Source organism: Triticum urartu, chromosome 6, assembly GCF_003073215.2.
Source record: "Triticum urartu cultivar G1812 chromosome 6, Tu2.1, whole genome shotgun sequence".
Taxonomy (NCBI): Eukaryota; Viridiplantae; Streptophyta; class Magnoliopsida; order Poales; family Poaceae; genus Triticum; species Triticum urartu.
In genome coordinates this window covers 14,561,484-14,573,577 of record NC_053027.1, presented here as the reverse complement: position 1 = coordinate 14,573,577, position 12,094 = coordinate 14,561,484, and the positions used below count along the sequence as shown (strand labels likewise).

The window sequence follows — 12,094 nt, the reverse complement described above, 5'->3', positions numbered from 1 at the left end:
ATGGAACGAAATCAACTGGAGAAGTTATTTTTGGAAGGAAACCCACCTGATGGACTTGGACCCCACGTCAGAAGATACGAGAGGTGCTCACGAGGGTGGGGGGAGCGCCCTCCCCCCTGGGCGCGCCCCCCTGCCTCGTGGGGCCCCCGTAGCTCCACCGACGTTCTCCTTTCACCCATATATACCGTCGTACCCTAAAACTTCCAGAACAGAAGATAGATCGGGAGTTCCGCCGCCGCAAGCCTCCAGAACCACCAAAAACCAATCGGGACCCCTTTCCGGTACCCTTCCGGAGGGGGGATCCATCTCCGGTGGCCATCTTCATCATCCCGGCGCTATCCATGACGAGGAGGGAGTAGTTCACCCTCGGGGCTGAGGGTATGTACCAGTAGCTATGTGTTTGATCTCTCTCTCTCTCTCTCGTGTTCTTTCTCGTGTTCCCTCTATGGCACGATCTTGATGTATCCCAAGCTTTGCTATTGTAGTTGGATCTTATGATGTTTCTCCCCCTCTACTTTCTTGTGATGAATTGAGTTTCCCCTTTGAAGTTATCTTATCGGATTGAGTCTTTTATGAACACTTGATGTATGTCTTGGTGATCAACTTGCGGGTTTCGTGACATTGGGAACCTATGCATAGGGGTTGGCACACGTTCTTGATTCTCCGGTAGAAACTTTGGGGCATTCTTTGAAGTACTTTTATGTTGGTTGGATAAATCTGAGATTGTGTGATGCATATCGTATAATCATGCCCATGGATACTTGAGGTGACAATGGAGTATCTAGGTGACATTAGGGTTTTGGTTGATTTGTATCTTAAGGTGTTATTCTAGTACGAACTCTTTTATAGATTGATCCGAAAGAATAGCTTTGTGGTGGTTTCGTACCCGACCATAATCTCTACGTTTGTTCTCCGCTATTAGTGGCTTTGGAGTGACTCTTTGTTGCATGTTGAGGGATTGTTATATGATCTATCTATGTTATTATTGTTGAGAGAACTTACACTAGTGAACGTATGAACCCTAGGCCTTGTTTCCTATCATTGCAATACCGTTTACGCTCACTTTTACCACTTGTTACCTTGCTGTTTTTATATTTTCAGTTTACAAAAACCCATATCTACTATCCATATTGCACTTGTATCACCATCTCTTCGCCGAACTAGTGCACCTATACAATTTACCGTTGTATTGGGTGTGTTGGGGACACAAGAGACTTTTCGTTATTTGGTTGCAGGGTTGTTTGAGGGAGACCATCTTCCTCCTACGCCTCTCGTGGATTGATAAACCTTAGGTCATCCACTTGAGGGAAATTTGCTACTGTCCTACAAACATGTGCACTTGCAGGCCCAACAACGTCTACAAGAAGAAGGTTGTGTAGTAGACATCACAAATCCTAATCTCGAAATACGCCAACCCAACAAGTACCTTCAGAGACACCTGTAGAGTACCTTTATAATCACTCAGTTACGTTGTGACATTTGGTAGCACACAAAGTGTTCCTCCGGTAAACGGGAGTTGCATAATCTCATAGTCATAGGAACATGTATAAGTCATGAAGAAAGCAATAGCAACATACTAAACGATCAAGTGCTAAGCTAACGGAATGAGTCAAGTCAATCACATCATTCTCCTAATGATGTGATCCCGTTAATCAAATGACAACTCATGTCCATGGCTAGGAAACTTAACCATCTTTGATTAACGAGCTAGTCAAGTAGAGGCATACTAGTGACACTACGTTTGTCTATGTATTCACACATGTATTATGTTTCCGGTTAATACAATTCTAGCATGAATAATAAACATTTATCATGATATGAGGAAATAAATAATAACTTTATTATTGTCTCTAGCTAGGGCATATTTCCTTCAGTCTCCCACTTGCACTAGAGTCAATAAGCTAGATTACACAGTAATGATTCTAACACCCATGGAGTTTTGGTGCTGATCATGTTTTGCTCGTGGAAGAGGCTTAGTCAACGGGTCTGCAACATTCAGATCCGTATGTATCTTGCAAATCTCTATGTCTCCCAGCTGGACTTGGTCCCGGATGGAATTGAAGCGTCTCTTGATGTGCTTGGTCCTCTTGTGAAATCTGGATTCCTTTGCCAAGGCAATTGCACTAGTATTGTCACAAAAGATTTTCATTGGACCCGATGCACTAGGTATGACACCTAGATCAGATATGAAATCCTTCATCCAGACTCCTTCATTTGCTGCTTCTGAAGCAGCTATGTACTCCGCTTCACACGTAGATCCCGCCACGACGCTTTGTTAAGAACTGCACCAACTGACAGCTCCACCGTTCAATGTAAACACGTATCCGGTTTGTGATTTAGAATCGTTCGGATCAGTGTCAAAGCTTGCATCGACGTAACCATTTATGACTAGCTCTTTGTCACCTCCATAAACGAGAAACATATCCTTAGTCCTTTTCAGGTATTTCAGGATGTTCTTGACCGCTGTCCAGTGATCCACTCCTGGATTACTTTGGTACCTCCCTGCTAGGCTTATAGCAAGACACACATCAGGTCTGGTACACAGCATTGCATACATGATAGAGCCTATGGCTGAAGCATAGGGAACATCTTTCATTTTCTCTCTATCTTCTGCAGTGGTCGGGCATTGAGTCTGACTCAACTTCACACCTTGTAACACAAGCAAGAACCCTTTCTTTGCTTGATCCATTTTGAACTTCTTCAAAACTTTGTCAAGGTATGTGCTTTGTGGAAGTCCTATCAAGCGTCTTGATCTATCTCTATAGATCTTGATGCCTAATATGTAAGCAGCTTCACCGAGGTTTTTCATTAAAAAACTCTTATTCAAGTATCCTTTTATGCTATCCAGAAATTTTATATCATTTCCAATCAGTAATATATCATCCACATATAATATCAGAAATGCTACAGAGCTCCTACTCACTTTCTTGTAAATACAGGCTTCTCCAAAAGTCTGTATAAAACCATATGCTTTGATTACACTATCAAAACGTTTATTCCAATTCTGAGAGGCTTGCACCAGTCCATAAATAGATCGCTGGAGCTTGCACACTTTGTTAGCTCCCTTTGGATCAACAAAACCTTCTGGTTGCATCATATACAACTCTTCTTCCAGAAATCCATTCAGGAATGCAGTTTTGACATCCATTTGTCAAATTTCATAATCATAAAATGCAGCAATTAATTGCTAACATGATTCGGACAGACTTAAGCATCACTGCGGGTGAGAAAGTCTCATCGTAGTCAATCCCTTGAACTTGTCGAAAACCTTTCGCAACAAGTCGAGCTTTATAGACAGTAACATTACCGTCAGCGTCAGTCTTCTTCTTGAAGATCCATTTATTCTCAATGGCTTGCCGATCATCGGGCAAGTCAACCAAAGTCCACACTTTGTTCTCATACTTGGATCCCATCTCAGATTTCATGGCCTCAAGCCATTTTGCGGAATCTGGGCTCACCATCGCTTCTTCATAATTCATAGGTTCACCTTGGTCAAGTAACATGACCTCCAGAACAGGATTACCGTACCACTCTGGTGCGGATCTTACTCTGGTTGACCTACGAGGTTCAGTAGTAACTTGATCTGAAGTTTCATGATCGATATCATTAGCTTCCTCACTAATTGGTGTAGGTGTCACAGGAACCGGTTTCTGTGATGAACTACTTTCCAATAAGGGAGCAGGTACAGTTACCTCATCAAGTTCTATTTTCCTCCCGTTCACTTCTTTTGAGAGAAACTCCTTTTCTAGAAAGGATCCATTCTTGGCAACGAATGTCTTGCCTTCGGATCTGTGATAGAAGGTGTACCCAACAGTTTCCTTTGGGTATCCTATGAAGACACATTTCTCCGATTTGGGTTCGAGCTTATCAGGTTGAAGCTTTTTCACGTAAGCATCGCAACCCCAAACTTCAAGAAACGACAACTTTGGTTTCTTGCCAAACCACAGTTCATAAGGCGTCGTTTCAACCGATTTTGATGGTGCCCTATTTAATGTGAATGCAGCCGTCTCTAAAGCATAACCCCAAAACGATAGCGGCAAATCAGTAAGAGACATCATAGATCGCACCATATCTAGTAAAGTACGATTACGACGTTCGGACACACCATTACGCTGTGGTGTTCCGGGTGGCGTGAGTTGCGAAACTATTCCGCATAGTGATTCAACGAGCTAGTCAAGTAGAGGCATACTGGTGACACTCTGTTTGTCTATATATTCACACATGTATCAAGTTTCCGGTTAATACAATTCTTGCATGAATAATAAACATTTATCATGATATAAAAAAATATGAAATAACAACTTTATCATTGTCTCTAGGGCATATTTTCTTCAGTTGTCCGGGTGGCATGGTTTGCTGCTGTCCTCTAGAGGGAAATGGGCCCTGGTGGACACCGTCCTCACGTCGCTCTCCCCACCTACGCCATGGGGTCGCTCCAGCTCGCGGAGGGCACACACTCCAGCTTTGAGAAGAAATGTCGCGCTTTCTACTGGGCCAATGATTCTTCTGTCAACGGTGCGTAGTGCAAAATTACTTGGGCTCGGGTCTGCAGGCCAAAGGCGCGTGGGGGCCTGGGCGTTTGGGATATGCGGCTGCAGAACACGTGCCTACTCATGAAGCTCCTGGACAAAATTCATGCCCCGTCTTCTACCGGCTGGTAACGGTGGTTCTCTTCGCAATATGGGTGGTCTGCTAGGCGCGACCTTGGTGATGCTGGCCGGCTAGACACTCCCACTTGGAAGTCTCTCCTGGCTCTCCTCCCTGGATTCCGTGCTTGCACCAAATGTGTGGTTGGAGATGGCGTGATTTATGGTTGGGCCAGGCGAGCTCAGGTTCCCCGCTCTCTTCTCTCACTCACTGCGCCCCAATGCGAGTGTCTCTTGGCTGTTTTGGCGGGCAGCTCCAACCGCGGCTCTCCTCGGTCGCTCGGGCAGAGCTGGTCTCTCTCCGGAATGAGCTACGTGGTGTGACTCTGATCGTGGGCGTCCCTGACCAACGGTGCCTGCGCTTCTCCGGGGCCGGTTACAGTGCCACGGGGGCGTATCGGGCCGCCATGGAGGTTCATGTGGTGGATGTCTTTGCGCCGACAATCTGGCGTAGTTTCGCTCCGGGCAAATGCAAATTTTTCCTTTGGCTCTGTCATCATCAGCGGCTGCCTAGTGCCGACCTGCTCTTCAGGAGGCATATCATTGCCAACCCTGATTGCGTGTTCTTTGGGGGTTTGGAGACCACGGAGCATACCAGAGTCTAGTCATGCCTCCTAAAAAAATGTTTAGGGGATGCTTCGTGTTCTTTGAGTAGATGCCTTAGCCATGTAGTAATTCAAATATATGGAATTTCTAGTTGCAAGCTTTCAAGTCGACATACTGCAGCTTCTACGTTACTACAGCTGGGAAAGCATACACCAAAAGAAGAGCAATGCATAGAGCAAACAGTATCAAAGAGCTGCAAAGAAATTTCCAGCCAAAAACTCCGTTGCCACGATTCTTACTACTCCTCACCTGTCAGAACTTAATTTGCCAGTGAAGTCTGACGGTCACCGCTGCAGTGGAACAAAAGGATTCAGACATCGACAGCAGGCTCCCAACTCAACTAATCAAATGCTCAAAATAAGTTGGGATCAGTATCTGAAGGTCAAATATTCTCTACTTCTCAAACTGGGTTACAGATGGCAATTAGTATCTGCAGGTAACAATCTCGATTTCAGTTTGAAATTGGCCTTTAAAAGATATAAACAACAGCTGACATCATAAACACTCAGGACAGTGTGTCTGTCATCTTTCTAAAAAATATCTACAGCAGTCATTGTTGTAAAATAAAATAAAATCAGGACATTGCATCTTAAGCATTACTACTACATTTTAGTAGGCAGTACACTAAGCATAGACTAATACTACCTCACAACATTACCCCAGCCCTTGCATCTTATCAGCAAGTGTCTTGGTGAAGCACTAAAATCAAACATAACAATTGCAAGGTAGCTAGGCAGGCCATGGAAAATTGAGAGATATTTTTTCTTGGTGGTTGCTACGATTTCCATCCTTCCCAGTCCTCCTTCCTCCTTTGGTCTGATCGCCTAGGCTCTGCTTTTGCTAACACCTGCAATTGCTCATTAAATCAACATAACAATTGCGACGTAGCTAGTTTGCAGTGACAGAACTAGCATGTAATGGGCATGACAAAATTGTCAACGACAGCCATTGTCCTCAAAATTTAGGACAGTGCATCTTAGGCATTGCATTTTAGCAGGCAGTACAGTAAGCATAGCCTACTACCTCAAGTAAGCTTATCCTTTGCATCCCATCAGCAAGCTTTTTTTGGTGGCGCACTGAAGACCAAACATGTACCAGCATCCTCCTACTACATCAATTTCAAGGTATTCGGGTCATGAAAAATGGAGACATATTTTCTCCTGGTGGTTGCTGTGATCTTCTCCCCTGGTTTCAACCTCTTTCTCCTTTGATTTGATCGCTTAGGTCCCTGCTTTTGCCAAGACTGACAACTGCTCATTAAATTTGGCTTGCAATTTTTATTTCATGTAGCGTATTATGGTCAGATTCTGTAGTCAACTAGTCATAGTCTTTGCAAAATACATTAGGTAAAGCAGAACCGTAACTATAAGGAGCATGCTGACAACACCAAATCATAGGTATCCTGCTTTGTGACCAGTGTAGAGAAATAACTGAATTTATATGTCAGATACTGGATGCGGATACTCTTTTCCTTTGCAAGATGTCGATACTTGTTAAATTATTGTAGCTGCAAGTTAGAAGTTATATAACAGTAAACTGTTGTGGCACAACACGATGCAGGTTTCTGAAAGGGCTCACCTCATAGAAAAGTAAACCCGAAAAGAATGTGCAACCAAAACACAAAAGGTGAAAACTCATGGCACAACACGATGCTAAGTTTTAAGTCATATATTTGGACTGTTATAAATAACCCCAATAGGCATCAACAGCTGTAGTCAACTTGCAAAAGGAAAACAATCATGCAGGCCTAAGTATATAAATTCAGTTTTGTGTTTCTGTGAACAATGCTTGTAAACCTGAGAAAGCACAACTCACCAGCCTCAATCACATTTACATTTTTGCCTGACGCCTGAATGGAAACATCCACACAACTAATTGCTGCAATTTTCTCTTCTTTGTCAGATCTAAATGGCTGTCATATTTCGTGTCTCTCAACAGGGAAAATGTTTGTATATAATGGCATGGTGACAGTAGCAGGGATTGTTACCCCTATTGCTCATTAAACACAACCAGGAAACATAATTACATCACAAAACACAACAACTTGCCACTCTTTATGTTAGAATGGAAAACCGGCAGAAGGTCGCAGTATCATATAATGGGTGGACAACAGGTAGAAGGTCTCAGTATCTCTAAGTCTAACCTAAATATTAAACAAAGTTGGTACTAATCGATATACAGTGGAAGCTAAAAGACATGGAAATGAACATGAACATGCATGATAAATAAATTTTGGCAGATCAAACTGATGCATTTTAGTGGAAAACGACACAACGCTACTCTTTTGGTGAATGCTTGGTTCATCATAAAATTGGTCCAACCCACATATCAAATTTCCAAGATCTTTAATGGAACTCAGAAAGACAAAATATCCATGAACTTCTCATTTAGAGAGATATTCTCTAAGGAATGACAACCTGAACAAACAGGGGTTGAGGAATTAAATTATCAGTTTCATAGGGAGTAAGCATTTAGCAACAGGCATGCCACAGAAAACAACCAACATCATCTTAGGAAAAGAACACCGAAACAGGAAGTACTAACAGCTTACACGCAGGGCGATAACTTTGTTGCACAATACACTGTAACCAACTTGCATACCCCTTTTTTGTTCATATGAATCTGAAATTAGTAGGCACTTCCCCTTTGCAAGCTGCTGCATAATCTTCAGCGAGGTGTGGTGCGGCTTCCTTGTGAGGGCATATGAGCTTCTCCACAAATACCTTATCAGTCATCTTGATCGCGCTATATAAGCTCAAGTCACAAGCTAGCAGTCCATTTTGCTTAAGAAACTTGATAACATAGTACCGAGGTCTGAGTCGGCCCACCATGCTATATGAAAGTATTTCCGATCGATGAGCAATGTACACGGGTTCCAGCCCCACCTTAGAGCACAGGAACTCGGACCTGTGCTTCAGCGATTCCTTTGACTTCCTCAGCACACCCGGATACTTGCGCACAGCAATGCAAGCTTCGGCATCATACCACCTGAACGTATTCTTCAAATAGTCCACTTTGGCGGCGATCTTGTCCTCATTGAGAAACGCGACAGCCTGCAGCGCGTGCCTGAGCATCCTAGAGCCACGGGGTACACCTAATCTTTCGGCACATGCCACCATCGCTCGGATGCGCTCCGGGTTGGTGATGAGTATCCTAGGCACAGGGATACACAGCTTGGCAATATCACAATCACCTAGCCCGCACTCCCTCAGGAACACAACATTGGGCCTGACCACCTTGTCGAGGTCCGACGAGAGAAGGTAGGACGAGCGCTGGAGCATCCGGAGTAGGTTGTCCAATGAGCCGAAGAGGGGCAGATAGTACTGCATCTTGGAGACGATGGATCTGCAGCGGAAGCGGTTGTGAACAAGGGAGACGAGGCCGCCAATCTCGGAACGCGAGAGGCCGAGGCCGGTGAGGCCGTCGACGACGGGGACCAAGGTTCTCTCCACTTTGGCGCAGAGGAAGAGCGGGTCTTTGGCGACGACGGCGGCGGCATCGGCGCCGGAGAGGCCGAGGCCGGCGAGGAAGGCGAGGACGGCGTCGGGGTTGGCGGGGGACTTGAGGTGGGAGAGCTTCTTGGAGGCCTTGAGCGCTTGGGGCCGGGTGAGGCCGCAGGTGTCGACCAGGTACTCCTCCACGGCGAAGGTACTAGGGGCTGCGGATGCGGATGCGGATGCGGATGCTGAGAGGAGGCGAAGCAGAGGGGAGATGGCAGAGGTGGAAGTGAAAGGCGAAGAGAGGAGACGCGAAACGACGGACTCTCGGAGCCGGAGTCGGAGCATGGCGCAGGGCGCGGCAGCGGCGGCGGCCGGCGGCGAGGAGAGATATTTCCGATGGATTGCGATGGCAGCTCTGCCTGTGCGTGTCGTGGTAGTGGTTAATCGGAATGGGCTCTAGTGGACTTCTTTTTTCTCTGTGTGCGTGGGCTCTACTGGACAGGGGTTCATTTTTCTCATCCATTCTTCTTTCCTTGTTCTAAAAAAAATCCATTTCCTTCCCTTTCCATTGTTTTATTTTTATTTACTCTACCTATGTCGCCTCCACATTTTTATTGAATTATTTACTCTCATATATTTTGTTGCATTTCTTATATTTCCGTTTTGGATTTTTTTACTACAAACAATGTATCTTTTTTCTTTGCCACTGCTTATAGAAATGGAGGAAAACTTGGCATCTAATGGGAAATTTGTTTTCAAAATTAACATTTTATTAATTTCAGAAAATATGTTTCATGGAATAGTTTGCCATTTATATATAGTATTTTTAATCTAGTGGAATAATCTTTACAACCATAGTGACCATTTTATTTGATATACATAATCAAATTCCATAGACAATGAATACTAGTCAAATCCACGTGCTTTGCACGTGTGCATTGTTGAGTACAATTTTCACACAAATAAGAAAATTTTCAATACAAACTGAGCACTTTTTACGCGAGTTGTTTTTGCTTTCCAACTTCGTGCCAAGTTACAATGTCTTGATAAAGTTTCACCCTTCTTACATTGCGAAAATATTACAAGATGTTTTGGTTAGTAGCGAGTACTCCCTCCGTCCGGAAATACTTGTCGGAGAAATGGATGAAAATGGGTTTATCTAGAACTAAATTGCGTCCAGATACATCCATTCCTCCGACAAGTATTTTTGGACGGATGGAGTACTTTACAAAGCTGCAGTCAACATTCACAAAGTGACAACCCAGGTCATGGGATCGTATATTGTTCAGGAAATGATCATCTCGATGCATTATCACTTGGAGGTAAATAGAATGCAACCACAGGCTGAGCCAGTTGTAGCCACTCCATCCAGTTCAGAAAGGGCTAACATCATGTTTGCCTCGTGTTAGCGTTTTTTCAGAAACCAAGCCACATGGTGCTGCCTCTGACTTTCGATCAAAGCGCAAATGCCGTCAAGTTTTTTTTAGGGGTACCAATGCCGTCAAGTCCATTCATTAGATCCCATTACCTTTTTTTAGAAAATCAAATCCAATAACCAGTGGCAGAGCAACAAGGTGGGCCGCGCTCCACCCTGTAATTTTGGGCTGGCCTGTATAGCCATGGGCTGGGGGAGGAAGGCCGCACGAACAGGGCACGGGCACACGACCGACGCAGCCACTGCCTCTCTCGATTCCGATCTGCCGCCAGCTGAGCGCCTGCTTAGTCGTCGCGGCGTCGCCTCGTCGGCCACCCGGAAGCCGTAGCAACCCTCCTGCCTGTTCTCTGCTCTGCCCGCCACCTACTTTCTTTGGCTGCCGACCTACAGTGCTTCTGAAAGAGCTTATCATCTCATAGAGAGAGAGAGAGGGAGGGAGGGAGAGAGAGAGAGACCGTGAGAGAGAGAGAGAGAGAGGTACTGACCCGGTGAGGCAATGCCAGTGCCGACCCACTGAACGCCGGCCCGAGGATTGCCATGGCACCGGCGCAACACACGACCTTCCATCTGGCACTCATTAGTCTCCCTGACCAAGCACGGCGGCGCTTGCGTCCGGCAGCCATGGCCACATGCAGCATACATCAGCACGCACGGGCAAGGCTATACCATGATGGGGCTTTGGAATTGATTTGCTTCACGGATGCACATCCACCCATCCAGGCAAAGGGAGGTTAGGAGGAGGCAATCGATTTGTCCGAGGGGACTGTGCTTTGTGGAGTTTTCCAGAAGGAACGGTTGGTTCTTAGGGTGGCGGGAGCACTGTAGGTGACGAATCCATGTGACATGAGCCGTTCGATCCAATATCATGGACGGCTATAAATGAATTCATTCTTCATGCGGCGGGTAAAACAAGTGAGATGAGGGTAGGTTCAAATATTCAAAAAAATGTGTACTATAGTTGTAGAGATATCTTTTGAAAGACGTAGTATAATTTTTATTTTGCATTAATTATAAATATCGAGAATAATTTTCACTAATAGATACTTTATTCTCGGTATTAGTTTTTTATTTATGTGGGAAAAATAATTAGTTTGTATGAATTTTTGTTTTCTGATGATATATTTATTAGTGTAGTGAAGATTTATTTGATATACATAGGAAATAATAGATAATGCAATAGATTGTTGTTTTGGCTACTAGGAACAATGTGCTTGAGCCGTCACATCATCATTGCTTGTTCTCCTTTGGGTCAGGTGGTCCGAGAATCCAGCGCCCCCACCCTCCCCTTTCACTGCAGGGACAAAGATAAAAAAAAATTGGCGTGTTTGCTAAAGGAAAATCTCATCCTTGCGCCAACATAAATTTCATCCTTGTGTCGTCTTAATTTACTTCTCAAACGGACATAAACATGGTGATTACTACTACCTGCAGCTTATAATTTGAATTAGCCACTCAAACATACAAACAACTCTTCATAAAAACTCAGAACAGTGTAATTATAATTATAAAGAAGAGTACATAGCAAAGACAACCTTGACCAAACCATTACAAAAGAGATGGATAAAACACATACGACTGAGTTGACTCCTTCCGCAACAACGCCTTTAGGAAGGGGTAACACGACCTCGTGCCGCCATCATCATGCCGGGCTAGAGATAGCCAGGACAAGGATTTTCATCCTGATTGCCGAGACCAACCACTGAAGGTCAGTACATTAGCAAGGACAGACGAATTTGTAGTCTTGAAAAAAAACCATGTACTCTTATTAAGTAAGCAGAAGGAACTCAAGACACTTAAGTGCAATAAAATACAACTAGAGCAGAGCTAACTGTACGAAGGAACATGCTGATAACACCAGCTCGATCACAGGTCTCCTCTTTTGTGAAGAACGGTATGGAGAAACAACTGAATTTGTATGTCCGATACTCCCTTCTCTTTTTCAAGATGTTTTTTTTACTTGTTCTTTT

At 44.4% G+C, this 12,094-nt stretch overlaps 1 protein-coding gene across 1 annotated transcript; it reads right to left on the bottom strand.

Moving 5' to 3' along the window:
- Positions 1 to 5,648: 5,648 nt before the first annotated feature.
- Positions 5,649 to 9,146, bottom strand: LOC125517174 (transcription termination factor MTERF8, chloroplastic-like). Its single transcript, XM_048682361.1, has 2 exons — positions 6,276 to 9,146; positions 5,649 to 6,099 (listed from the first exon to the last, which is right to left on the bottom strand). The coding sequence occupies exon 1, from the start codon at positions 9,035 to 9,037 to the stop codon at positions 7,865 to 7,867; it is 1,173 nt and encodes a 390-aa protein (XP_048538318.1). The 5' UTR covers positions 9,038 to 9,146; the 3' UTR covers positions 5,649 to 6,099; positions 6,276 to 7,864.
- Positions 9,147 to 12,094: the final 2,948 nt, after the last annotated feature.

Coding starts and splice junctions, on each gene's coding strand:
- LOC125517174 (XM_048682361.1), bottom strand. CDS start 9,037: ATGCTCCGACTCCGGCTCCGAGAGTCCGTCGTTTCGCGTCTCCTCTCT.